Raw genomic sequence first — 27,469 nt, 5'->3', positions numbered from 1 at the left:
AACATGCTATAGAAATGTACCTATTATCCATTATGCAACAATCAGTAACAAAACATTTCCGCACCCTGGACTGATTTCTTTACATATATTATCTCAAATGTTTGATTGAACAGTATCTTGTTTGGCGCTTAATTGTAATTTTCATTCTGGCATGGCTTTACTGTGCTCGTTTTGGAGCTGAAGACCAGAGGAATTAAGAAACAGCCTAGGTTTACACAGCACCTCAGTAGCAGGGCCGAGATTGGAGCAGTGTGCTGCGCGGAGGTTCCGGCTCCCTCTGGCGGCGCTCCAGGGCACAGGCGCTCCTTCCGCCAGCCACGCTTGGGCCTCAAGTCTTCCCGTAGTACACGGCTCCGCCCCTTCGATTTCTACAAGATTCGGTGTCTTGGCCTGCCTCTCTCAGCCAATCGTCGCGGGCTTAGAATAACAGAGGGCGGGGATTTCGCCAGATCGGCAGCACCATCAGCCTCTGGCATGAGGATGGGCTGGGATAGACGGCGCTGGCATCCAATAGAAATAAAGCGGGGATCCGACGCGAGCCAATGGGGTTGGGAGGCGGGTTCGGTTGTGTTAGAAGGGGCCCCGGGGATTGTCGCCGCCGCTATCCCGGCGTCGGACGTGAGGGGCAGCTGCCGGAGTCCTTGGTTGCGGTGTTAGCTGCTGCCATGAGCTATACAGGTGGGCCCGGCAGGGTAGGGGTCGGGCGTCGGGTGGGGAGGGACAGGGACGTGCCAGAGCCGCACCGGGCTCTCCCACACCTCCCCCGGGGCCTGGACGCTGCCCTCTCTGCGGTCACAAAATGGCGCCGCGGGCCCATCGCCTCAGGTTCGCCCCCCTCGCGCCTTGGCGTCTCAGTTCTTTGTGCTTGCGGCTGAGCGTCCTGGCTCTCGGCAGCCCGAGGTCTTGGCTTCTGTCACCGGTGTCCGAGGGCCCTGGCCTGGGCGCCTGCGTTCTCTGAGCCCATCACCTCTGCCCTTGGCCCGGTCTCCTCAGACCCAGATTCAGGCCACCCTTTTTCGGGTCCTTAGCCCTTGAGATCGGTCGCCGGGCCTGGCTGCCGTCGCCATTGCCGCACCCTGCCCCCCGCGCAGTTTCCCTGCAAAACGCCGCAGCCACCCACCCCTCCCAGCCCCTTTGCGTGCTCCGGGCTAGGAAAGGCTCCTGGCCCCAGGCGATCAGTACATTTTTGCAGGGTTCGGGCCGAGCGGGGAGCCTCGGGGCCAAAGGGCTGAGCCTGAGCCTTGCGAGGAGTGACCGGCTTCTGTGTTAATTCATTCACCATCTGTCAGATTCATCGTGTCAGGTGCCGAACAGGCGCTGGAATATTGGCAGGAAATCCTCAAGCAGCTAACGGGCAGATCTTAGCAGGAAAACAAATGAATATAGGATGTATTCCCCGACGGTCAGTACTCCGCGGCGGCTGCTCTGTTGCGGGGGGTCAGGGGGAGGGGGTTGGGCTCACTGTGAAGAGGCGACGTTTGGGCAGAGACCTGAATGGAGTGAGGGAGTTCAGGGTGTCTGGTCAGGGGTGCCGTTGGCATAAAGGCCCAGGAGCAGAAACGGCCTGGCTTGTTAGATGAGCAGCTAGGGAGGCCGGTGGGATTTGAGCAGAGGGGAGGGTGGCGAGAGAGGGGGCCCTGGGAGATGCTTGGGCGATTGTAAATTATCCCTGGAGGACTTTGAAAGGCCGCCTGGGTTTGCCTTTGGCAGTAACAGATGAGGCCTCTCAGCTCGGAGCCATAGACAGGGCCTCCCCGTTTAATGGGGGTATCAGGCTCGAGAAAGTGTGGTTGCCAGGTAACCTACATTCTGCTTAGAATGTTCGGGGGCTGACGATGGAACCGGAGCCTCTGGGGCCGTTCTGTAGGCTGTTTTATGTTGGTTTCCGCAAGGAAGTGGTGCCAGGCCTCCCTCTTCCGGCCCCCAGGCCAGGAGCTTGGTGAGAACCCTAGCTTTTCAAGTAACCATCCCTTTGCCCGGTGGTGGTTCTCAACCAGGGGCGATTCTGCCTTCCCACCCCGCCCCCGGTCCGTTTGGCGGTGTTTGGAGGTGTTCTGGGTTGTCACCTCCGGGGGTGGGGTTGCTTCCCTCACCTGGGGGATGGAGGCCAGGAATGCTGCTAACCATCCTGTGACGTGCCAGATGGACCCCACCACAGTGGATTATCAGCAGTGCCAAGGTTGGACAGCCCTGCCCTAGCCTTTCCGTAGCTTTCCTGGTTCAGGAGGAAAGTCAGTCGGGTCGCGGCTGACAGCTCCGGAATTGAGATGTAATGGTTTTCTCCAAGTCTTACCAGGAGGTGGAAGACAGTTCTTTGGTTTTTAGGGGCAAGACTGCTGAGGAAACCAGAAGATGGATGGTCGGGTGCTGTGGAGTAGCTTAATGAGGGAGCATTTTACATTTATAGACAAGGAGACTGAGTTAGGTCGCTAATGGCCAGGTCTCAAGTTCAACTCCAGATCTGGTAGGCTTTAATTCCTGGCTCACTGAGGGAGTCAGGCTAATGGGGTGATGATTACTTTTTCCTTGGTCTTGATCAACTGAAAACCACAGCAGCTTTATAATGTGAGTCTTTCCCTTTAAAGAAGTAGACCACTAAAGTCAAAAGCTTTTTAAGTCACATTTCAGACAACTCTTTGCCTTTAAGGAGGAGTTTTGGAGGACTTGACGCAAATGTTACCGTGATTATTACGCATAGAAAGTGATTACAGTAGCTTTTTTTTTTATGATGATTTGTCCAGCTTTTGAACCTAGTCTCTCTTTTTTTTTTTTTAACTTTTTTATGTTTGTTTTTATTTTTGAGAGACCGTGCGCAAGCGGGGGAGGGGCAACGAGAGAGGGAGACACCGAGTCTGTAGCAGGTTCCAGGCTCTGTAATGTCAGCACAGAGCCCGTCGTGGGGCTTGAACTCACTAGCCGTGAGATCATGACTTGAGCTGAAATCGGACGCTTAACCGACTGAGCCACCCAGGCGCCCCTGAATTCAGTCTCTTTGTGTGTACTTGGGAAAGGAGGCCCTGTCTGTGGCACTGAGGGGAAGGATGAGAGCAGTGGAAAAACAGGAGAGAAAAATGCAGAATCAGGCCTTCAGAGAAAGGTCTGAAACACTACCAATCCTTTTATAAGAACATTTATCTCACACAGTGTTTGCCGTTGTTAGGAATGCACAAGTGGTTTAGCTCAATGGTTCTGGCTTGGGATCTCTCATGAGGTTACGTTTTAGATGTCGTTGGGACTGTAGTCATCTGAAAGCTTGCCCGGGGCCAAAGGATCCACCTCTGAGGTGACTCAGCCTCCCACAGCTGGCAGGTTGATGCTAGCTGTTGGTTCCCCACCAAGTGGGCCTGTCCACAAGCCTGCCTGCGTCTCCTCACAACGCGGTGGGCTGTTGTTCCCAGAGTGAATGATCTAAGAGAGCAGGGCAGAGCCTGGGAAGTCATACTCCGTGGTTTCTGGGGTCTTACTGGTTACGCGGGCTACCTCTATTAGTTTGGGAAGGGACGGCATAATGTCAGGAGGCAAGAATCCGAAGAGGCCATCTTGGAGGCTGGTTACCATCAGGCTGGAGGCAACCTAACTTCATTCCAGTTGTCTTCTGGTTCTTAGAATTTTTTAGATGTTTGTTTATTTTGAGAGGGGGAGAGAGAGAGAGCGCCAGAGCGGGCGCGCATGAGCAGGGGAGTGGCAGAGAAAGAGGCGAGAGAGAATCCTAGGCAGGCTCCGCACTCTCAGCACAGGGCCTGGCGCGGGGCTCAAACTCACTCACTAACCAGGAGATCATGACCTGAGCAGAAATGAAGAGTCTGACACTTAACCCAGGGAGCCACCTAGGTGCCCTGACCTCTAGTGTTTATCACTTTTTGTCATTTCTTCAAGGAATCTCCTTCCAAAAAAAAGAATAAAACTTGGGGAATAAAAAAAGAAGCTTGGGGAGCCTGGGTGACTCAGCGCAGAGCCTGCGTGGGATTCTCTCTCCCTCTCTCTCTGCCCTTCCCCCGCTTACATTCTCCCTCCCCCTCTCAAAATAAATATAAACTTACAAAAAAAAAAAACCAAAAAAAACCTGAGAAGCTTTATGTATTTTTGAGTAAAAAAGATGTCAGTCTGACCAAGAAGGAGGGGTTATGATACATAATTATAAATCCATGCCTGAGCCTTAGGTTTGTAGGGTCAAACCCTTGCTTATTTTATTTTCTCATCTAGAGCTGATCAGGCTGGTAAACCGAACCAAGGAGAGAAGGTTGGAACCGGACAAAAATTTATTCATACTTGGAGCTTAATTTGCTCTAGAGACAGTATCGTGGAACAAAATGTTAACATGGGGAGGACCAAACTAGAGCAGAGGTTGCCATTGACCTCTGAAGGTTTGGTGGATTGTCTTTCCTTTTTCCCAGGGAAGAACTAGGGCGCCTCTCCTTTGAATAGACATAGATCTTTTGCTCTGCAGCTTGCGTACTGCGTTCCAGTTAGTAATCCTGTCAGGGTGTGGTAGGTTCCAGCTGCGGCTGCACTGTGTACAAACCACAGTAGCTGAAGTCTGGAGCCATTTTGCGGGGGGCCATATTGCTGAACAAAGAGGTTTCAGAAAGCTAGTTGAGCAAACAACGGAGAAGGTAAACGTAGGCTACTTGTGTGTACACTGTGGGGCTTCCCCATGGGTGAACCAAACAAAGCACGCTTCCAGTGTTTCTTGTGGACAGTGCTTATGTTGTAGGCATGTTGGGATGGCCCCTGGAGGGAATCCATTCTAATGTCCCCTCTTTCATTAGGAAAGGTGAAGAGGTTGGGGTGGATACTTGGGACTCTCTCCTTCACCACTGCCCAGTCTCAATTCCCTCCTCTGGGAAGTAAGGCTAAAGTGTGGGTCCACCGATCTTTGTTTGAAACCCTTGGAGCTGGGTATATTTTAGAGTTCTAGCTTGAGAGAAGGACATTCCACAGCACTTGGGGTCTGGGGTAGCACCCTGTAACTAAATGCATTGTTTCTATACCAAATTGGGTAAAGAAAAATCGTAATTATCCTCACAGGTCAGTTTTGCCCCACAATGAGTGTTGGCACCACATTTGAGGAGAACACTTGGTTTTCAGACCTTTTTGGACTTGGAATTGCAGGGTAAGGGATGTTGGCCCTGTCCCCTTTGTTGGCTGTGGTGAGGATGAAATAAAATAAAAAGGCTCTTAGCGCCCTGCAGGGGAGACACTTGTTCAGTGTTGGCGGATGTTGGCGGCCATCTTTGTTGCTTTGGTCTTAAAAGATGAGCTAGAGAGACTGTCAACATGTGAATGCCCACCCTGAGGGGAGGCACTTGGTGTATGCTTTTGCTGTAAAAAAGCTGTCAAAGTCATTGGCTTTAATGTGTCAGGAGTTGGCTCTGCTGAGAAAACGCAAATATTGCCTCTTATGGTATCCTTCATAGTTTCAGTGCTAAGGGTAAATTACTTAAAAATAATATTTCATTATCATTTTTTAAATGTTTATTTATTTTGAGGCAGAGAGAGAAGAGAGAGAATCCCAAGCAGGCTCTGCACTGATAGTGCAGAGCCTGATGAGGGGCTTAAAACTCACAAACCCTGAGATCATGACCTGAGCCAAAACCAAGAGTTGACGCTTAACCAACTGACCCACTAGGCACACCTAAAAATAATATTTTTCAATGTAATTTTAACAATACTATCAGGGTTCATCATTTAAGAGTAGTTTCTGGTAGAGGTTTAAGTTTTCTTTAGTTGGTACTAATTCATTTTAAGCTAAGAAATCATTTGAGAGTTGAGAAAACAGGAAGTAATACACATGCCATGTATAATATTTACCCAATATAAACGTGCTCACCCCAAGTAATTGCATTGAAGAGGTAATGTACACGTTTTTTTAATGAGAAAAAATACAAAGCAGTTTTGGTGTCAGATTTGGGGGAAGGGAAGGGGTGTTATTTGCCTTAGTATTGTTCAGAACCAAGTCCCATCCTTGTTTGAATTGGCTCATGTTTCAGTCATTTGATGTAAGTATTTTTCTCATTTAACTGAATGGTTTGGGTACTGATTTATCAAAACGAAGTTTTGGTTTACAGTGTTTAAACTTTTGTTTGTCCAGTTCTTCTGGTGTAGCGAGTTAAATATAGCCCATCTTTTCATTGGCTAATATGTTCTGGAGGTATAATTAAAGTGTTCAGAAGCTAGAATTTTTGGAGGCTTTCCATTGAGGAGAGGGCCTGCCAGCCAGTCTACACCAAAGGGTAATCTTAGGTCATCTCCACATGGCTTGTTTGGGGAAATTAACCACACTGTGCATATATTTAGGCTTTGTCCAAGGATCTGAAACCACTTTGCAGTCGACATACTCAGACACGAGCGCTCAGCCTACCTGTGACTATGGTAAGTGTGGGCCCCTGGGAACCAGAGGGTGAGTGCTCTGGTGTCTTCTCAGTTGCCTTTGACTTTGCCCTGCCTTGCTTTTCCAAATGCAAACTTGTATAAAATGGTGTGGTGGGCTGTTAGAATAGCCGGTGCTTCCCTTGGAGACAATTATGGGAAAGATGGCTGCTGACTGAGCAGGCTAGAGTTCTTGGAGCTGTAAATGATTGGTTCCTTTGACCCCGTAACATTTTCTTAGAAGCACATACGGTCTGTGACAAAGTGTGGCTTCAGAAAATTCCCTTGAGGGTCTGGGAAGGAGAGTGGCCAAAGTCCAAAGGATGGTCTGAGCTAGAAACCAAACCATCAGTTTAGCTTCAGTGTAGCGTGTGGGACCTCTGTACGAGAGAAGCTGCCTGTCTGAATCTAGCAGGGTTTTTAGAGACAGTCAGACCGTCCCAAGCCAGCAGGTTCCTCACATTGGGTTGAGGGACAGTGTCCGATTGATTTCTCAGTTGTGATCAGACACGCTAATTCTCTAATTCAGAAATAGCCACTCAACAGAATCCACAGATGTTCTCTGGGTATGCTCTGGCAACCCTAACTGCCAATAAAACCAGTCTTTCTGTGGTCTGTGACTGTTGGTGTCTGTGAGAAGGAGCCCTCTTTGGAATTAATAAGGATAATGCCTTGATTGCTGAGATGGGTAATTTGTTTTACTACTAGGGTCTGGGGAAAGACCAAGCCTACACCCTGACATTACCTCAAGAGTCACTGAATCAGTGGACATAAGTAAGCTCCCTGAAGTATTAGCATCTGGTCCCGGGGGAGAGGGAGACTTAGAGAATGTTTTGAAATTGAGTATGGAGGTATCTGGTATTTCATAAATGAGAAGCGACTTGGTTTGTATGGCTTCCCTATCCTGCCTTGTCTGCCTCACCCCTTTTAATCAAACAACAGTCCAGATTGCACATCTTTTTTGAATTATTTTCCTTCTGGTTTATAAATTCTGGGCACAAGCATTTTAACAGATGTGCCATTTGCAAATCTTTTCTCCCAGCCTGAGGATCATCTCTCCTCTTGTCAAGTGAATTTCGAAGAACAAAAGTTCTTCATTTTGATGAAGTCCAATTTATCACGCCTGTGTTCTCTCTCTCTCTCTCTCTCTCTCTCTAAATAAGTAAACTTAAAAAAATAAAAATAAAAAATATGGGCGCCTGGGTGGCTCAGTCATTTGAGCGTCTGACTCTTGGTTTCCACTCAGGTCATGATCTCATAGTTCGTGGGTTTGAGCCCCGTGTCAGGCTCTGCGCTGACAGTGTGGAGCTTGCTTGGGACTGTCTCCCTCTCTCTCTGCCCCTCCCCTACTCTCTCTCTCAAAAATAAATAAACATTAAACAAAATAAATTTTAAAAAGATTTTGTTTTTTAAGTGATCTCTACACCCAGCGTGGGACTTGAACTCACAACCCACGATTCAAGAGTTGCATGCTCTACAGACTGAGCCAGCCTGATTTCTTTCATTAGAGTTTTGTAGTTCTCAAAACACAGATCCTGCACGTAGTTTGTTGTATCTACACCCAAATATTTCCTACTGTCAGTGCCAAGGTAAATGGTACGTTTTAAAGCTTCAGTTTTCAATCGGTCATTGATAATTTGAAGAAATTGCGTTGATTTTTATTTATTGACCTTGTAATAAACCTTGCTAAGCTCACTTATTCTTATAACCTGTATGGATTTTTTTTGAGGTTTGTTTATGTAGGCAGTCGTGTGAAAGAATAAAGGCCATTTTATATTTCCTTCTGGGTTAAATTACAAGAGCAATAGAGCAACTTTAACATTTTTAAAAACAGTCACTCGAGACCCCACCATTTTATTTTATTCTATTATTTTTATCATTTATTTATTTATTTTTGAGAAAGAGAGAGAGGGTTGAGGAGGGGCAGAGAGAGGAGACAGAATCAATCCCAAACAGGCTTTGCATAGTCAGCACAGAGCTTGATGCGGAGCTCGAACTCCCCACCGTGAACTCATGACCTCAGCTGAAACCAAGAGTCAGTTACTCAACTGACAGAGCCACCCAGGTGCCCCACCATTTTAATACTTTCGTCAGCATTCCTAATTTAGGTAGTTGAATAATTTATGGGTGGATAGAATTGTCTGTCTTCCTTTATTTGCTTACTGTTAGAAGCATTTCCTCGTACTATATAAGGCTTAACAGATTCTTTTTTTTTTTTTTTAATGTTTATTCATTTTTGAGAGAGAGACAGCGGGGGGTGGCGGAGGGGAGGGACAGAGAGAGAGGGAGACACAGAATCCGAAACTGGCTCCAGGCTCTGAGCTATCAGCACCGAGCCTGATGCGGGGCTTGAATCCACGAGTGGTGAGATCATGACCTGAGCCGAAGTTGGACGCTTAACCGACTGAGCCACCCAGGCACCCCAGTGGATTCTTTTTTGATGCCTATATGAGCTTTGTCACCGAGAAGGTAGGCTGTAATCTGGATAACTATTTCCTTGAAGTTGAACATTTCCATTGTTTTATGTTTTTGTTCTATAAGTTTTGCTTATGGTGACCATCTACTTTTCTTTTTCTCTTATTAAAAAAATTACGTCCCTAAAATTTCCTACGTCAGCACTGGTCTCATCCCCTCTGGGGGTGAAGTGAGCTGTGATGTTCTTCTGGAAGGGACAGGTCTTGGGGACTCCCCAGGCCTCATAGTGTAGACAATGGTTTCCCTTTGAAGGCACCTTGTGGGGAATCCCTTCAGGGAGTCTGAGTTGCCCTGGACATAGCAAGTAGTACCTGGAGAGTGCTTGCTGAGTCCTGTCATCGGGCCATCACCTACTTGTCCACCCACCTGTCCTTGTGTTTACAGAGTTAGTGCCCATTCCTGCTTCCTTTCCTTGTGCTTCCCTGCTCTGTGCTGGCAGATTTTCGGTGGCTAAAGCTCTGGGGGACCATATACAGGCCTCACAAGCAGAGCCCCAGTGGGTCTGCCTGTGCTTCCCAGTCCTTTCTCCTTTTGAATAGCTGGTGTCCACTGTTCCTGGTGCAAACATCCACACGACTGGGCTCTTGTTAGCTGCTTCAGCGAAGTGTGTATTATTCCTTGTATGCTTCTGCCAGCCTCTTTTCTTGCCTGTCAGAACTCTCCTTTGCCACTCGTCTCTCTCCTGATTTCCTGCTCTGGGCTGTCCCTTTGCTGCTTTCTAGTTAGAAGTGGCTCCTTTAGTGAGCAGTGCTCTCGGCCTGAGCCGTGCCCAGCACTGCCAGCCTGTGCTTTTGCGTTCTCCGATTGATAGTTGAAAAACTGAATGAAGGAGAAGCCTCTGCTTTGGTTTTCCCAACTGAAAGGATTTTTGCTTTGTGAGCTCTGGCACTCGAGGTGCATTAGATTTAATGGTCACCTAGGGTTCTTTGCTGGTTTCTGACACCTCCCCATTCTGTTTATGTGCTGGATTGAGGAGGAACCTGAGTGTAGGACCTCGGGTCTACGCCTGGCCTGCGCTTTTCCATCTTTTCAAGTTAATACACTCTTGCTCTCTTGTGGCTGGACTCTTGCCATTCATCATGCTGCCATCTCACTGAGCTTTGGTCCCTGCCTTGGGATGAACATGTCTTGTCTATCTGCAGGGTAGAGACAATAGGGAGTAGGAGGCAAGTCTGGAGTCTCCCCAGAGACATGGGGAAAGTGGTCACTGTTCTGGTAGACTCCTCTGGGGAGAGGAACTGTGTTTGCTTGACTTGGAATTCCCACTTGGCTTTGCACTTTGTCAGTTCTCACTGGCTTTATGTTCCTGAAGGAATTGATTTTTCTCACGTGCTGTGATAAAATTCAGAGCATATTTGGTTTATAATCCAGATTGTCCTCTCAATAGCTTTTGCAAGGTAGGAGTTGTGCCTTGTCCTTACCTCTGCTAACGTGTTTTAGCATAGCACACACATGCAATTCAAGGATATGGTGGCCTTCCTTGTTAAGGCATATGCTTGGAAGAGTAGGATGGTCAGTTTCTCTGTTCCAGATGGCTTTTTTGGGTGATTTGAGTGATGTGATTTTCTGAGTGGATGTGGGCTCTGTGCCGAACTTCTTGTACAGCATTGTCGGTGAGGCACCGGCATCCAGTCTCCTCTTCTGATTGGTGCTTAGCAGGAAGTTGGGGTAATCTAATTCTGGCTCCTCGGGGAGGAGTATAAAGAGCCAGTTCCTTAGCTGACAGTGTTGGCAAGGAGGGGGCCCTTAAGAGCTGGTCAGAGCCACAGAAGTTTGGGCACCAGGGTTAGGGAGTGACCTGGGTCGTTTATGTAGTGCTCTGAAGCTCAGGGCTTCCCGGGGGAGATTCAGTCTTCTGTAATCAGCCAGATACTGGGAATCATCGTCTTTGTGTCTGAAGTAAGCTCTTGTTGTATTGTCATCAATTGTAGATGTAATTACGCTTTTACTGTTTGTAGGATATGGAACTTGGAACTCTGGGACAAACAGAGGCAAGTATTCCCATGATGGCTCTCCTGTCCCTTGGGATTAAACTGGTTGTGTTTCTACCACTGCCCAGCTTGCCCAAAGTGTATCGGGAGGTATCTTCGGGGGGCCCGGGGACTCTGGGGCCAGCTGCTCTTTCACAGGAGGTCCTGTGGCTAGGGCCCACCCAGCCTGAGGTGGCTAGGGTCCCCATTTTGTCTCTGTGACAGATGTCCTTGTCTCTGTGTTTGTCTTGCCGTCTCTGTGTACGTCTCCTCTCCCTATCCCTGCCATCTCTGTCTGTCTCTGTCTTCCTCATTGCAGGCTACGAGAACTATGGCTATGGCTATGGCTATGGCCAGGATAACACCACCAACTATGGGTATGGTATGGCCACTTCAAACTCTTGGGAAATGCCTAGCTCTGACACAAATACAAACCCTAGTGCCGCGGGTAGCGCCAGTGCCGATTCCGTTTTGTCCAGAATTAACCAGCGCTTAGATATGGTGCCACACTTGGAGACAGACATGATACAAGGAGGCATGTACGGCTCAGGTGGAGAAAGGTGAGTGGGTGTCTGCCCAGGGGTGAGACTCTGCAGGGGCGCCTGCTGCCTACTGGCATCTCCCTCTTTGAACCGCCTCCTATGTCTGCTTCCTTTCTTCTTGCTTTGCAGCTGGGGCTCCCAAAGACTGCTTGGGGTCCAGTGCGCTTCCCTTCTCTGGCCTGGGCCCCCTCCCTGCCCCTTGCAGTTGCCTGGTGGCCAGCCTCTCCCCCAGCTTGTAGGGTGAGGAACAAGCCCTGACAGGGCCAGTTTCACTATCCTCCAAATGGCTCTTCTCAGGACCAGAGTGTTAAGTGACCCCTCCTTCTGGAGACGGCCATTTGGAGGAGTTCTCCGGAGGCTTTGTATCCTCAGATAGGGCTGGTGGGGGGGATGAGTCCTTGGGGCAGACCACAGCGAGCTGGGCCATCCCCGCATAAGAGACAGAGCAGATGTGGACACTTCCTGTCTGCTCTTCTGAGCCTGACCCACGTGTACCTCTTGGGCCACAAAAGCACCTTTGTGAGGCACTGTTGTTGTCCTCATGCTCAAAGCATGAGAGGTCACATCCCTTGCCCAAAGGGACCTAGGAGCAGGTGGTGGAGCTGGGCCTGCCACCTACACCTGCCTGATTCCACAGCATCAGGTGGTGGGCGTCTGTTACTGTCTAAACTGGTGCCGGCGTAGAAGTCCTAGTGCCCTAGTGAGAGGCTTCAGTGAGGAGGGCATGTGATGGTGTGGGGCAGCCTCGTGGCTCCAACTGACAGATGGGAGGAGAACAGAGAGTAAGGAGGGGTCCAGCCGGGCACTGGTGGGTTCAGGTGAGGCCCCGGGGCTACTGGGGAGCAGAGGCTGCCAGAGGGACTTTCATGCTCTGGCTCTGTCACAAGCAAAAAGGGTGGGGGGAGCCCCAGACATGCCCCCTGTCTTCCTGCTTGGCAGCCGCTGTGCTTGCAGCTGAGGGGCTTGGCTGTTTGCTCAGTGGCCAGGTGGACCCCTTCTCTGCAGATGCCGGCTACTTGTGCCCCTTCTTTCTGCAGTCTGGGGCTGGGGGGCAGGACAGGGGAGGGAATGACCAGGTGGTGCCGGCTGCTTCTCCCACAGCTGCTGCTGCTGCTGCTGCTTGGGTGCCCAGCTTTGCATGGAGGGGCCCCTAGACCTGCTTGACGTGTGGGGCCAGGGCTGGGGGGTATGTGGGCTGTTCCCACTGTTAGAATAGCTTTGTGTGGCGCTCTCTTTCTCCCAGGAGGGAGGTTTGGCCTGCCTTCCCAGTTGCTATGGAGGGTTCCATCCCACAAGGTTGATGTGATAGGGCTCTTTTTCTAGGCCCTGGGCAAACTCACAGCATCTTTCCTGGGAAACCCTCTCCACTTTGTCTCCCCTCTCCTTTTGGGTGGTGAGGACCTTTGGAGTGCTGGAAGTTCCCTCAGCCAAGGGGGATGAGACCAGCACAGGGTTTCTCATGGACATTATCAGCCCTTTTGGACAAGCATTCGTTTGCTGGACTGCCCACATACCACAGGGTGCTGGGCTGCCTGGCCCTGTACCCTGAGGTACAGCCTTGGGCATTGTGGTTACCACATACATATGTACATGCTTCGTAAGGGCTGTGGGGTATCTCTGCCCCTATTTGAGACCCTCTCCACCCTATTGTCCTTTTTCTTAGGGTCCCCAGGCTGGTGCACGGGCTCCCGAGAAACCTTTTTATTGGCATTTTTAAACACTGTGCCTCTCTGACAGGGTGGGGTGGGTTAGAGTGGGATTTCCCATCTCCAGGACAGGGAGCTACTGGGAAAGGCAGGAACAGTAGGCTACACCCAAGGGTAATGAGACCTGAGGGCCTCCCTGATGCCTTCCACCTGCTTCTGCAGATATGATTCCTATGAGGCCTGTGACTCGAGGGCCATTCTGAGTGAGCGCGACCTATACCGGTCAGGCTACGACTATGGCGAACTTGACCCTGAGATGGAAATGGCCTACGAGGGCCAGTACGATGCCTACCGTGACCAGTTCCGCATGCGTGGCGGCGACACCTTTGGCCCACGGGCTCAGGGCTGGGCCCGGGACTCCAGGAGTGGCCGGCCGATGGCCTCGGGCTATGGGCGCATGTGGGAAGACCCTATGGGGGCCCGGGGCCAGTGCATGCCTGGTGCCTCCCGGCTGCCCTCCCTCTTCTCCCAGAACATCATCCCCGAGTACAGCATGTTCCAGGGCATGCGTGGCGGGGGCGCCTTCCCAGGTGGCTCCCGCTTTGGCTTCGGGTTTGGCAATGGCATGAAGCAGATGAGGCGGACCTGGAAGACCTGGACCACAGCCGACTTCCGGGTGAGTGGAGGAGGCTGTCCCTCTGGGCCCCTGACTGGGTGGAGCGAGGGTCCTAGAGCCACCCGCCCTGACGCAGCTCCCTCTCTCTGATCCAGACCAAGAAGAAGAAGAGAAAGCAGTGCGGCAGTCCTGATGAGCCAGACAGCAAAGCCACCCGGACGGACTGCTCGGATAATAGTGATTCAGATAATGGTGAGCTGGGGCACTGGGCTGCTGCCCCTGTCCCCTGCCCCATGGAGCTCCTGGACTGAACTCGTGTTGTTTTGCCTTTCAGATGAGGGCACTGAGGGGGAGGCCGCAGAGGGCACTGAAGGCGCTGAGGCTGTGGAGAAGGGCTCTAGAGCAGTAAGTGGCCGGGCCCTGTGTGCTGTCAGCAGGTGGGGCCTATGAAGAGCGGGCTGGCTGAGCCCCTGTGCTGCAGAGCAGGGCCCTCCACGGAGGCCACCGGCCATCCTGGTCATGCACGTGTGACCAACACGGGAGAGGTGGAGATCTGATAGAGCATGGGCTGCGAGCAGGCCACACAGCCAGAGCCCAGGTTTCTTTATCAGGAGACGGTGGAATGAGCCCCCCCTGTGCAAGGGCTGCTGGGAGGATGTGAGGCTCCGTGCTTGGTACATAGCAGGGCCTTGTCATTTAGAGCCTTTGTAAATGACTGTACACGCTTTAATGTGGGGCATTTGAAATGGTGTTCTAGGAAGGAGAAGATGAAGAGGGAAAAGAAGAAGGCAAAGAAGAAAGCAAAGAGGATGCAGAAAAGGGTGAGTCTTCTGAGCGGCCTGGGTGCTGGGGCGGCGCTTCCAGGCACTCACAGTTGGAGGGATCCAGCTGAGGGCGGGGCTGTGACAGATGTGCGGCCAGCTGGGGCCCTCCCTCGTGGGGCTGGCATGCGCTGGCGGGGGGCTCCTCTTCCTCTGTTCCCTTCTCACTCTGCCCCCCCCCCCCCCCATTCTTCCCAGACAGAGGCTGTGGGTGGCAGTGGTCCCTGTCTGCCTAGCGCATTGGCTTTACCTTTCGGTGGGGGCAGCAAGCAAGAGAGTTGGGGGGAACCCCAGGCATACGCCCTACCCTCCAGTAGCGCACAGCTCCGAGTCCTCAGTGGCTGGTGTCTGAGCTGGGACCCTCGGTGGAGTTTTTACGGCTCTGGTTTGCGTGTCCTCTCCCTTAGCGCCTCTCCAGCCCCTGTTGGGAGTCCGTGTCCCCCTACCTGAGTGATGAGCGCCAGCAGGTACCTAACAGTAAATCCAGCCTCAGCCCACTGTTGCCGCGGTGCGCCGTGGGGGGTGGGCCAAGCCCTGTGAGCTTTGGGGTCTTTACCTCTGGGGGCTGCACTTAGGCCTCAGCCATGGCCTCCCTGCATCCCACCACCTGGCCCCTCTGAACTTGTGCCAGCGTCCCCACCAAGATGGCTTCTGTTTGCCTTCCAGCCTCCCTGGGGCCCACTCTGTGGAATGTGGGTGTTCTGGAGAGCGGTGGGGTCAGCCTGTGTCCTCCCCTCTTCAGGACCTAGGCCAGAATGGTTCCCTGCCCAGCCCAGGGAACCCAGCCCTGCTCGTGGCCGGAGTCCTTGTTCGGACAGCTGCTTTCAGGATGGACTATCTGGAGTAGAAGGCGGGTGATCCAGCCAGAGGCCCCAGGGCCTGCCCCGACCTGGTGGAGCCAGGCTAGTGACTGTGCCCTCTGTTTCCACAGGGGCCCTCAGCACCCAGGATGATAGTGGCCAGATCAAGCGCAAGTTGCAGGCAGGCAAGAAGAGCCAGGATAAGCAGAAAAAGCGGCAGCGAGACCGCATGGTGGAAAGGTAACCAGCTGCCCTCCATTCCTTTGCCTCTGCCTCGCTCGGGGGCTGCCGCCTGAAGAGCAGGGCCGTAGCTCTGCCGCCTCGCCGCCCTCTGGCCTCCCTTGGGAGCTGCCACCTGCTCGGCCGTGCATGGACCCTGCTTCCCGCCAGGCCCAGCTCCCAAGGCCTGACTCCATCCCTGCCCCACTGCGGCCGCCTGGCGACCGCTAGCGTCTTTGACCTGAGACCCGACACTGCTCGGCACCGTTGCCCAGAAGCTCCAGCGCTAGGTCACTCGGCGCACGAGCCCCGAGGTGCACTGGGGGCCCGCTGCCCCTGCGGGAGGGGGCCAGCTCATCAGAGACTCGAGGTCCAAGGCGCCTGTGCCACCCCAGCTAGCTGCCAAGAGGCCGTCGCCGCGCCCAGGAGAGATGGCAGCACCTGTGGGCTGTGGCAGCCTTGGGCCTGCCCTCTGCCCTGCCCGCCGGCCCTGTCAGGCCGGGCCTGTCTGCGGCTGAGCCCTTCACGCCCCTTGGTCGGGTCTGTCTGCCCTCAGGGCTCCCGCACTGGCGCTTGCCTCCTCCTCCTCCGCCTCAGACTCTTGCTCTTGCTGGACCTTCCTCAGCCTCGCCGGCGCCCGGCCCCTGGGCTCTCCAGACAAAGCTGACCCCGTGGCCCAGATAAGGACGTCCGGCAGAGGTAGGGACCCGCCCCGAGGCCTCGGTGGCGGCTGGCCTCCTCCGCCCCTTGCCACGGCGGCCTGCTCCAGCTCAGGCCCCAGACCCCGGGCTTCTGCTGTGGACACCAGGCCCAGACAGAGCACCTCGCTCAGGTGACTCCAGGCTGCCCTCTGGCAGGCCAGGCGGGCGCCCTCCTTCCAGCTCAGACTGGTCTCTTCTTGGAAGAGGAAGATGAGGCAGCAGGAGCCCAGGCCTGCTTGCCTCCCATCCCTCCCGACACCACCCCCAAGCATTCTGAGCAGAGGATGGGCTGGGCCTTTCAGTCCCCCAGACCCAGAAGGAAGATGCAGCACCTTTTCGGGCCCTGCCTCGGGACTGCGTACTCCACTCTGCACCTCAGGGCCACCTGGCTCACGCCAGGGCATCCTTCCTTCCGGTCCCCAGCTGGGCCAAGTGCACAAGCTCCTGCCCAGCCTTGGTAGAGAGGCCCACCGGCAACCTTCCAGCGACTCCTTGCCTGTTGCAGCAGCTGCTGCCTCAGGGTTCAGCCTCCTGTCTGGGAAGGAAGAGCTCCTCCCCTGTCCCCCACGTTGCAGTAACTGCAGCCTGCAGACTTTCTGTCCCTTTCTACTCCCAACCCCACTGGTCCCAGCCTGTCCCCCTGCTGGGACCGAACGACAGAGGCCCATGAGCAAGGCCTGTTTCAGGGCTCGCAGCTGGGTTGGGTGAGGCAGCAGCGCTGTACCGTGGGACCCTCGAGGCCTCAGCCCTTCGTTTCTTTCCTGTGGCAGGATCCAATTTGTGTGTTCTCTCTGCAAATACCGGACCTTCTACGAGGAGGAGATGGCCAGCCATCTCGATAGCAAGTTCCACAAGGAGCACTTTAAATACGTAGGCACCAAGCTCCCCAAGCAGACGGCCGATTTCCTGCAGGTGAGCCTTAGAGCGGCACAGCTGCTCTTAGCTTCTCGGACTCCTTGGAACATAGAGCAGCCACACAATCCTTGGAATCTCCTCGGTGTCTTTGGCAGGAGTATGTCGCCAACAAGACCAAAAAGACAGAGGAACTCCGGAAAACCGTGGAGGATCTTGATGGTCTGATTCAGCAGATCTACAGAGACCAAGATCTTACCCAAGGTAAGGAGGTTCCATCACACTCCAACTAGGCAGGGATTCAGCCTGCCCCCCTCTGGTTCTGAGTGGGGTCACGACACCCCTCTGTTCCCCCAGGGAGGGTCAGCGAGAACAGCCTCAGGCCCACGTGGAAGTGGCAGGGCGAGGTGAGGAGCTGGTCTGGTGTTTTTCCCAAACTGCTGGGTCTGTCTTAGGCACCTGGAACCAGTGGTGACTCTCCTTCTCCGCCCTACAGAAATTGCCATGGAGCATTTTGTGAAGAAGGTAGAGGCAGCTCACTGTGCAGCCTGTGACCTCTTCATCCCCATGCAGTTTGGGATCATCCAGAAGCACCTCAAGACCATGGATCACAACCGGAACCGCAGGGTGAGTGGCCACGGGGTGTTCACCTGCCATCCTGTGGGTTGACTTGGTGAGGCATCTGGGAAGGTCCTGGGGTTATAACCTCTGCCTGCCCATGAGGAACTGTAGGAAGTGTGGCAGGGCAGGCAGATAGAGACATTTCCGGCCCAGTGCAGTCAGTACAGCTACAGGGAGAGGGGCGGGAAATGGGGACCCTGTGTGGGAGAAGGTGTCATCAGAGCTGGACTGTAACGCTATGGGATATGGGGGCCTCTGTGTGCATAGGGGCCACCAGCCAGAATAGGTTCAGAAACCAAACAAAAAGTGTGCAGTGCAAGTGCTGCTGGAGGAGGGGTCAGGGCTTCAGAGGTTCACGAGGGTTGGGATGACGGTCTGGGCTCACTCCTGTAGGCAGCAGAGTTTTTAGGTCAGGCACTGTGACGGGGTTAGAGTTGGTGTTGCACCTGGTGTGGAGGGAGACGGTGCGGGGCGAGGAGTGGAGGAACTGCTGTAGTACCGAGATAGAGGGGGGCCTCCGCTTTTCGAGTGAGGAGAAAGGAAATGACCGGGAGTCTGGGATGTCTCAGGTTTCTGGCTTGGGTAACTAGGTGGCCAGAGCTGCTGCTAAGGTGGGGGGGTAGGTATATGGTACAGGGAAAGGAGCAAGTCCGGCAAGAAGGTGAACAAATTCAGTCTCGTTTTCCAGTGTATCCCCAGTGCTTAGCATAGAAGTTAGGGTGGGTGTTTTGTGATTGAGGTGGTGGTGGCTGTTAGAGATCCGGTCTGGATGGAGGGAGAGAGCTGAGAAGTTTAGGACCAGGTCTGGGCCAGAGTGAGGCTTGACTGCCATCACCTGGAGGAAGGTGAAGGGGATTTATGGGCAGATGATGACAACCAGGGGAAGTGTAGGAAATAGCATTTCTCAACTTTTTTCCACGGCCATCAGATTCATCTCTGGTCTTTCTTGGTGCGCTAATTCTCAACAGTGGGATGCGGTTAGGTGGTTGAGGAGATCTTGTAGGGGTCTTGCCATGACTGGGGTTTTGAACTGGGAGCTGATAAGGGGTAGGCAGAGAGCAGATGACAGAGGATGGATCGTGCATGATATTAAAATGTGGAAAATCTAGGTGACGTGAGGATAGCTAGTAAAACATAAACTCCAAATTGATCCTAAAAGAAGTTTACAGAAGAGAAGAGGGGCACCTGGGTGGCTCATTTGATCAGGCATTCTACTCTGGATTTCAACTCAGGTTGTGATCTTGTGGTTCGTGAGATTGAGCCCCATGTCGGGCTCTGCACTGACAGCTTGGAGCCTACCTGGGATTCTCTCTCTCTCTCTCTCTCTCTCTCTCTCTCTCTCTCTCTCTTTCTCTTTTCTTCCCTGCTCTCTCTCTCAAGTAAATAAACTTAAAAAAAGAAAAAACCATAACTACTAATAGAGGGATTTGGAAGGGTGAGGAAAGACAGAAGATACTTAGAAAGCACCAGAAATCATTGATATGTGGAGATTTGAGTATAATTTCAATGTCGTATTTTTAGAGATTCCAACTATGGAAATGAATGGAAACCTTCTAATTATTATTTTTGGTAACAGCTTTATTGAGATACAAATCATATATCATACAATTTACCCATATAAGCTGTACGATGCAGTAGTTTTTAATATATTACAGTTGTGTAGCTATCACCATAATCAATTATAGAACATTTTCATCACCTCAGAAAGAAACCCTTTAGCTGTCATTCCTCTCCCCCCACTCCCCACCCCTCCTGTCCCATGCTTCATGCTTCCTTAGTCTTAGGCAACCACTAATATACTCTTTGTCTCTGTATATTGTCTCTGGGTATTTCATGTAAATGGGATCACAAAATACATGGTCTTCGGTGATCAGCTTCTTCCACTTAGCGTAACGTTTTCAGGGTTCGTCCAGGTAGCATGTGTCAGATTTTCATTCCTTTGTATGGCCTAATAATACTCTCTTGCATGCATAGACCACATTTTGGTCTGTCCATTCATTAATTTGGGCATTTGGATTGTTTTTACCTTTTGGCTATTATAAATTATTCTGTTATAAATATTTGAGCATTTGTGTACAAGCTTTTGTGTGGGTATATGTTTTTATTTCTCTTGTGTATGTGTCTAGGAGTGGAATGTCTGGGTCAAAAGTAACTGTTTAACTTCTTGAGGAATAGCCAGATGTTTTCCAGAGTGGCTGCAGCATTTATATTCCCTATCAGCAACTGTGTGAGAGTTCCAATTTTTTCATACTCTCCAGCACTGGTTATTATCTTTCTGATTCTAGCCATCCTAGTGGGTTTGAAATGGTATCCATGGTTTATTTTTTATTTGGATTTCTCTAATGACGATGATGTTGAGCATCTTTTTTTTTTTCCCTTAAGTTTATTTATTTTGGAAGAGAGCGCGCATGCACGCGTGCGCAGAAAGAGGGAGCAAGAGAATCCCAAGCAGTCTCCGCGCTGTCAGCGCAGAGCCTGATGTGGGGTTTGATCTCACAAATCTTGTGATTATGCAAAATCCAGAGTCGGATGCTTAACCAACTGAGCCACCCAGGAACCCTCCCCTCTGGTTTGATGATCTTTTGAATGGTTCGTTTAATCCATTCACATTTAATAATATTGTTGAGATTATTAGATTTACATTTCTTGTTCTGTACCCCCTGTATTTTTTTGTTGTTTGTTTTGGTTTGGTTTTGGTTTTAATTAATTTTTAATTTCCTTAATGATATTTTTTGTGCTACGTTTTTAGGCATTATTTTTTGAGTGGTTTCTCTAGGCCTTATCTTACACATATTAACTAATCTCTGTCAGGTACAATAGCCTAATTTCAGTGGGATTAAGTTACTCACATATAGCTCTCTCTACATGGGAGATTTTTGTGTTATTACCATTATACATAGTATTTTATCTAAATGTGTTGTAGTTCCAATAACATAAAGCCAATGATACAATAACAGTGTAATTACTGCTTTACATAATATTATGTCTTTTAAAAAGGAAGCTGACAGGAAGAGAGGCACCTGGGTGGCTCAGTTGGGTAAGCGTCCAGTTCTTGATCTCAGCTCATCAGGTCTTGATCTCAAGGTCGTGAATTCGAAGCCCCACATTGGGCTCCATGCTGGGCATGAAGCTGACTTTTATTGTATTGTATTGTATTGTATTGTATTGTATTGTATTGTATTGTATTGTATTTTAATTTAATTTTATTTAAAATGTTTACTTATTTTTGAGGGAGAAAGAGTGCATGCATGAGTGGAGGAGGAGCACAGAAGATCCCAAGCGGGCTCTGTGCTGACAGCAGAGAGCCCGATACACAGCTCGAACTCACGAACCTTGAGATCATAACCTGAGCTTAAGTCGACACTCAACTGACTGAGCCACCCAGACACCCCAAGCCTACTTAAAAATAAATAAATAAATAAATAAAATAAGGAAGCTGACAGGACAGCAATTATATATTTGTAGCTTTTGTTACATTAGCCTTATTTTTTATTTTTGGTTCTCTTCATTTGTGTTCTTCCTGTGGATTCAAGTTCCCACTTCCTTGTTAGTTCAATACAACTTTAGTCCCCCCACCTTCTTTTTGCTGTTATTGGCAAACATATTTCTCTATGTTACAGGCCAAACAGTACTCTGTGTGTGTGTGTGTGTGTGTGTGTGTTTTATACAACTTCTTTTCAGTCAGTTGAGAAGACAGGCAAAGAATTATACATTCATAGTGTCTTTTATAATTACCTTTGTTATTTTTTCACATGGATCTGAATAACTGTCTGGGGCCGCTTGCTTTCAGCCTGAAGAGCTTTGGTGCTTCTTACAAGGTCTGCTGGCAGTGGACTCTCTCAGGTACTCATTTTGGGGAATGTCTCTATTTCACCTTAACCTCTGAAAGGTAGCTCTGTTGGGCCCTGGAATCTTGGTTGACACTTTTTGAGCATTTTCAGTGTCATTTCACTGCCCCCTGGCCTTGTTTCTCGTGACAAACCAACTTTTAACCTATTGAGGTTCCCTTTTAAGTGATGATTCATTTTTCTTTTTCTGCTTCAGGCGTTTTCCCTTGTCTTTTATGGATCTCTTTGTATTTATCCTACTTGGAGTTTGTCGAATCTCTACATTCAAATTTTTCATCAGATTTGGCAAGTTTGCCTACATTTTTCTTCATGTATTTTTTTCTGCCTCTTTCTCCTCTTCTTTTGGTGTTTCTATTATGCATATGTTGGGTCACCAAATGGTGTTCCAAGGTTGTCTGAGACTGTTTTTCTTCATTCTTCTCTGTTTTTCAGATCATATCTACCAATCTATAGATTCTCTAAGTCTTCTGCCAGTTCAAATCTGTTGAGCCCATCTAGTGAATTTTTCATTTCAGTTATTGCGCTTTCCAGCTCCAAGATTTGTTTTAGTTGTTTTTTTTTTTTTAATAATTTGTCTCTTTACTGATACTCTCTATTTGATGAGACCGTGTGATTATGCTTTTCTCTTCTTCCTACCCCCACCACAGTCTTGCTACTATATTTGCTTATCTGTTTGTTTAGTCAAATTATTTTTTAAGTCTCTGCCAGAGTGAAACCTTTGCTAGGGTGCCTTGAATGAGGAAGCTGTGAGCACGGGCCTAGCCACCCTGGGATAACAATGGTTTTGACAGTGGTTTTTTTTTTTTTTCTTTCTTGCCTAGACTACCCTTAGCTGTTACAAACTATACAAATTGTTGACTGATGGCTGTGTTGTTTTCAGCAATGCCTTGAGGCATTAAATTGCTCTCCAATCTGATCCAATTAAACAAATCCACACTCTTCTATAGGAATCATCTTTGAGGTCATGGTTTGAGAGTTCTGAGCCCTGGAGGCTCTTCTTAACTGTCCTACTGGTTCTGGTAACCAGGGAAGCTGATGGTTTAGTTTATATTGTTATCAAATCTACTAGTGTCCCTGTTTTTCTGCATACCTTCCTGTCTTGAACTTCTTCACAGTCTTGTGAATAAAGTAAGTTCCTTTGGGAAGAGATTTGGGAGCTCCTTGTTTTAAGGCCTACCCCTGGGTAAAACCTGCACCTAGACTCTGGAGCTGGGTGTGGGGATTATGCAGTGTTGCTTTCTCAGTGCCTGCTGCTTTAGGAGAGACTGGAGAGAGAAGGTGACAACTGTAGCCTCTGGTCTTGGTTTGGTTTCCCTCTCCAAGGCACAGGACCTCTGCTTTATAAACAAGCCAGAGCTAGGGCAGTGTGAAACCTACTATTCTCAGCATACTGTGCCTTAGGTCAAGCCTCCATTCCATGAATGGGGGGCTGGAGAGAAGAAGGGCGCCACCATCTCTCAGATGAACTTGTCTAGAACTTAGCTTCCACAGCAGGTAGCTCAGAATGAGAATTGATGACTTTCTGTGCCTCCTGAGAAGATGCGGCCTTCCAACTGTGATGAGCTGGGTAGAGTCCGAGGCCTGTGTTGTTGGGCTGCGGCATCTGGAGTGGGTTTTCCCATCACTCTGAACTGGGAAAGGCAAGAAAGCAACAGGTCATGTTTAAACCACCACAACTCAAAATCTTTACTGAGTTTTAGTAGCTTTTCCTTAGTGTTTCTTCATTCACTGTATGTCCTTAGGACCATTTCCCTTGACTTGAAAGGGTTGTGGTGTTTTATAGTCTTCATCAGTTTCACCAGGGAGCAGGTCCACATAGCTTGTCGGGTTTCCATGCTGAAAGTCCATCCCCCATTGCATTTTTAGGAAGACTTTTTAACCTTAATTCCAAAACTCTGATAAGGATAATGCCAAAATGAAACTGTACATCAGTTTAGTATTAAAGAATGAAAGTGCTAAGTAGGGGTACCTGGCTGGCTTGGTCAAATAGAGTATGCAACTCTTGATCTTGGGGTTGTGAGTTCAAGCCCCACGTTGGGTGCAGAGAGTACTTAAAGATAAAATAGTAAAAATAAATAAAAAAGAATAAAAGTGCTAAGTATAAATTACTAATTACCAATCCAGTGTATTCAATTCAATTCAAGCATGTAATACACTATATAAGTATAATTCGTTTCTGGAATATAAGGATGGCTTGATAAGAAATTAGCAACTATCAGGGGCACCTGGGTGGCTCAGTTGGTTAGGTGTCCGACTTCAGCTCAGGTCATGATCTCGCACTCCGTGAGTTCAAGCTCCATGTCGTGCTCTGTGCTGACAGCTCAGAGCCTGGAGCCTGTTTGAATTCTGTGTCCCCCCTCTCTCTCTGCCCCTTCTCCACTCATGCTCTGTCTTACTCTGTCTCTCAAAAATAAATGTTAAAAAAAATGACACACATTAAAAAAAAAGAAATTAGCAACTATCAGTGAGTGTGAAATACTGGAAATGAAAACTTTATATGCAAATAATGACTATATTCTTAGCAAGGCTGAATGATTACAGCAAAATGGCCTTAGAATTAATAGAATTTGACAAAGAAGGGGAATTTAAGATAACATACAGAAAGTAATAGCTTTTCTCCATTGTAGTAATACCCAGTTAGAAATGTAAATGGGGAAAAATCTACTCATAGCAATGACAAAATCCACAAAATAACTAGGAATATAGATTTAAGAAGAAAGGTATGGGATCTTAAACTCGAGGATATGAAATAAGACTTCAGTGAATAGAGGAATATACAGTGTTCTTCTTCGGAGATTTAATAGCAGAACAAAACAAAACTATATCTCCCCACATATTAATGTGGACAGTTAATGGGATTCCATTCATACTCTGGGGAGGGAGATGGAATGAAATTGTTTGAAAGTTTTATGTTGTAGAATTAATTCTAACAGTCAAGAAAATTATATAAAGGGCAGTAGTTGAGTTCAGGGACTTGGTTTTTCAGGTAATAACCTTTTACGAAGCCACTGCAATTAAAAACAAAAAGTGATAGGGGCGCCTGGGTGGCTCAGTCGGTTAAGCGTCCGACTTCGGCTCAGGTCACGATCTCACGGTCCGTGAGTTCGAGCCCCGCATTGGGCTCTGGGCTGATGGCTCAGAGCCTGGAGCCTGCTTCCGATTCTGTGTCTCCCTCTCTCTCTGCCCCTCCCCCGTTCATGCTCTGTCTCTCTTGTCTCAAAAACAAATAAAAACATTTAAAAAAATTAAAAAAAAAAACAAAAAACCAAAAAAAACAAAAAAGTGATATTGGCATAGTAATAAAATGGTGGAACCAGATTAGAGAGTCTAATGAAAGATCCCAGTATGTTTTGGAACTTAGTAACTGTTAAAGTCAGTACAGGTTCCTTATCTGAAATCCTGGGGCCAGATGTTTTCAAATCAGGTTTTTTTTTTTTTTTGGTTTCAGAACATCTACACGGTAATGATCGATAACATCCCTAGCAGGATCTGGGAAAGTGACTTGTAGTTGAACCATAAGTAATTCTTCAAGTGACTTATATAAGTGGGATAAATAAAGACAGTATAAAAATACAATGGAGTTTTAGGGGAAAACTTTTCCTTCTGGGTTTCAGATTTGTGGAGAAGGGATTATAGACCTATATGTCCATTCAACGGAGAGACAATGGTTTATCTCATAAATTTCTGGAGAAGAAAATTGGACCCCTAACCTCATACCATATATTCAATTCCAGAAATAATACACGTGAAAAATAAAAGATAAGAGCAAAATTTAGAAGATCGTTTGTTTACCTTGAGGTAACAGAAAGCCTTCCTGAGAGCAAGCCAGGAAACCCAGAGGTTGTGGAGAAGATGACCTCATAGAAACGCTGGGCAGGTGGCCCAGCATGCTTATCAGATCACTCAGATCTTGCTGTTGGGCAGGGCAATGCCCTGAGAGGCAGCACACATTCTTTTCTCTTTCATTGGACCACAAAAGTATCCAACAGTGATAACATCTGATGCTGCTGAGGAGGCCACAGGATAAGTACATTGTTTTAATACAGGTGGAGGAAGCTCCACCTACTACAACTTACAGCTTTTTTTGCAGAGTACTGGGGCACCGTCACTTTGGGGAACCTGTTTGGTAAAATTAAAAGCACCAACATGGAAGTATTTAAGGTTATTTTGGTGGTGTTTGGTTATTGTAGCAAAAATCTGGAAACAATGTAAATGGGCTTCTGCTGGGAATTGTGTGTACCTCTCTGGTGCCTCCAGGGAGGAGGATAATGTGTTGGCAAGTGAGGAATTGGGGAGGAAGTGGGCTGACCTAGTATCCTAATTGTGCATCTTTAATTTGTTTCATTTTGAGCAACAGACCTTGAGGTCTGTTGGTATTTTCCCCAAGCAGTAGAGAAAATGAGTAAAGAAGTGAAGGTTGGGAAAGGGAGTAGAAACAGCAAGGGAGATGATGACTTACAGAGTTGGCTGGGGGGCCGCAGTAGGGTTTTGGAGGTGGGCCCCTCCTTCCCATGCCAACAAAAATAGCTTTTATCCTTGTCTTTCGGCTTACAGCTTTCTGCATAATCTTTATAATGATGAAAGTGAGAGTTGCCTGTACTCCGCCCATCACACACCTTTCTTATCACACAGGGGGAGAGATGAGCCCTATTTGTGGACTGCACGGTGATCTTTTTGAATGTATGATTTATTTAACAAAAGAACATTTAGGTGCTTTCCAGTTTTTCACTACTGCAGCGACGTGCATGAATGTTTCCAAGTCCTAGTATAGATTCCTGTAATGAATTACTGAGACATTTTTATTTTTAATACATTTTATTTAAACTGCTTTCCAGAAAGGAAGTAAACAGTTGGCCCTCTCACCATCAGGGGTAGAACTGTCTCTCTTCACTGAACCTTGACATTTGGGGTATAATTCTTCATCTTGGGGATTCTGTGGGTTAAAAGGAGGTATATCCCTTAAATGTGCTGTTTGACATTTGTGTTCCTACTTTTATATTCTCCCTGTTGATCCTAATGAGTCCCTTGCATATGGGCGGTTGGCTTCTTTTTGGGGTTGCACCTTCAGCATTTAGTAGGTTTCTTAATTTGTTCACAGTTTGTAGTTTTTATGTAAGCACATTAGATTTCTGCTGTACAGCTGTAAAGACTTGTTTTTAATCAATACAGTAAGTATGGTGTAGAAGAAATGGAGCATCTGAACAAAGATTAGGTCTGGGCTCCGTGCTTGTACCCAAGGTACACTTGTCCACCTATGCCACGTGGTTAGAATCCTCAGCTGTGCTAAGCTAAGGGTAGAGGGGTTTGGTGGAAGGGCTCCGCAGATCTGGAGAGGTGGGGGAGGGGGGCTTTCTGGCGCCGAGAGCAGCCTCTCCAGCCCTGCCTGCCTTGCTTGCAGCTCATGATGGAGCAGTCCAAGAAGTCCTCGCTCATGGTGGCCCGCAGCATCCTCAACAACAAAATCATCAGCAAGAAGCTGGAGCGCTACCTGAAGGTGAGGCGCGCCGCCCCGGGGTCCCCCCCTCCCCCTGTCCCCGCGGGTCCTCCCTTCAGTATCTGTGTCCCTTCCCCACAGGGTGAGAACCCGTTCACGGATAGCCCCGAAGAAGAGAAGGAACAGGAGGAGGCCGAGGGCGGGGCCCTGGACGAGGGGACGCTAGTAGAAGCGGCAGGGGGCGCGGAGGGTGCCGAGGGCGCGCCGGCGCAACCCCCAGTGCCCCCGGAGCCCGCCCCTGGGGCCACGTCCCCACCACCGCCGCCGCCCCCCGAGGAGGAGGAGGAGGAGGAGGAGGCCTTGCCCCTGCTGGGCGGCGCGCTTCAGCGCCAGATCCGCGGTATCCCGGGCCTCGACGTGGAGGCCGACGACGACGAGGAGGGTGGTGGGGGCGCACCGTGACCTGGGCCCGCGGCGGGCGGGACCCGCGTGGCCAAGGCTGGAAGCCGAGCCCAATAAAGTTCTTTCTACCCCACTTTTCTTGTTCGTTTGTTG

General features: G+C 49.4%; 1 protein-coding gene across 4 annotated transcripts; it reads left to right on the top strand.

Moving 5' to 3' along the window:
- The first annotated feature begins 548 nt into the window (after nucleotides 1-548).
- Nucleotides 549-27,449, top strand: AKAP8L (A-kinase anchoring protein 8 like). Of its 4 annotated transcripts, XM_043586887.1 has the most exons (15): nucleotides 549-678; nucleotides 6,298-6,372; nucleotides 10,803-10,835; nucleotides 11,134-11,191; nucleotides 11,294-11,374; nucleotides 13,225-13,678; nucleotides 13,774-13,870; nucleotides 13,953-14,023; nucleotides 14,376-14,439; nucleotides 15,371-15,479; nucleotides 16,930-17,071; nucleotides 17,170-17,275; nucleotides 17,508-17,638; nucleotides 26,879-26,974; nucleotides 27,056-27,449. In XM_043586887.1, the coding sequence occupies exons 1-15, from the start codon at nucleotides 666-668 to the stop codon at nucleotides 27,374-27,376; spliced, it is 1,851 nt and encodes a 616-aa protein (XP_043442822.1). In that variant the 5' UTR covers nucleotides 549-665; the 3' UTR covers nucleotides 27,377-27,449. The 4 variants fall into 4 exon arrangements, with proteins under 4 accessions (XP_043442822.1, XP_043442823.1, XP_043442821.1 ...); XM_043586888.1 differs by lacking the exon at nucleotides 11,294-11,374; XM_043586886.1 differs by having other exon boundaries at nucleotides 11,134-11,374.
- Nucleotides 27,450-27,469: the final 20 nt, after the last annotated feature.

This window comes from Prionailurus bengalensis, chromosome A2, assembly GCF_016509475.1.
Source record: "Prionailurus bengalensis isolate Pbe53 chromosome A2, Fcat_Pben_1.1_paternal_pri, whole genome shotgun sequence".
NCBI lineage: Eukaryota > Metazoa > Chordata > Mammalia > Carnivora > Felidae > Prionailurus > Prionailurus bengalensis.
The sequence above is the reverse complement of the archived record's forward strand: the minus strand, read 5'-3'. Positions and strand labels throughout refer to the sequence as shown.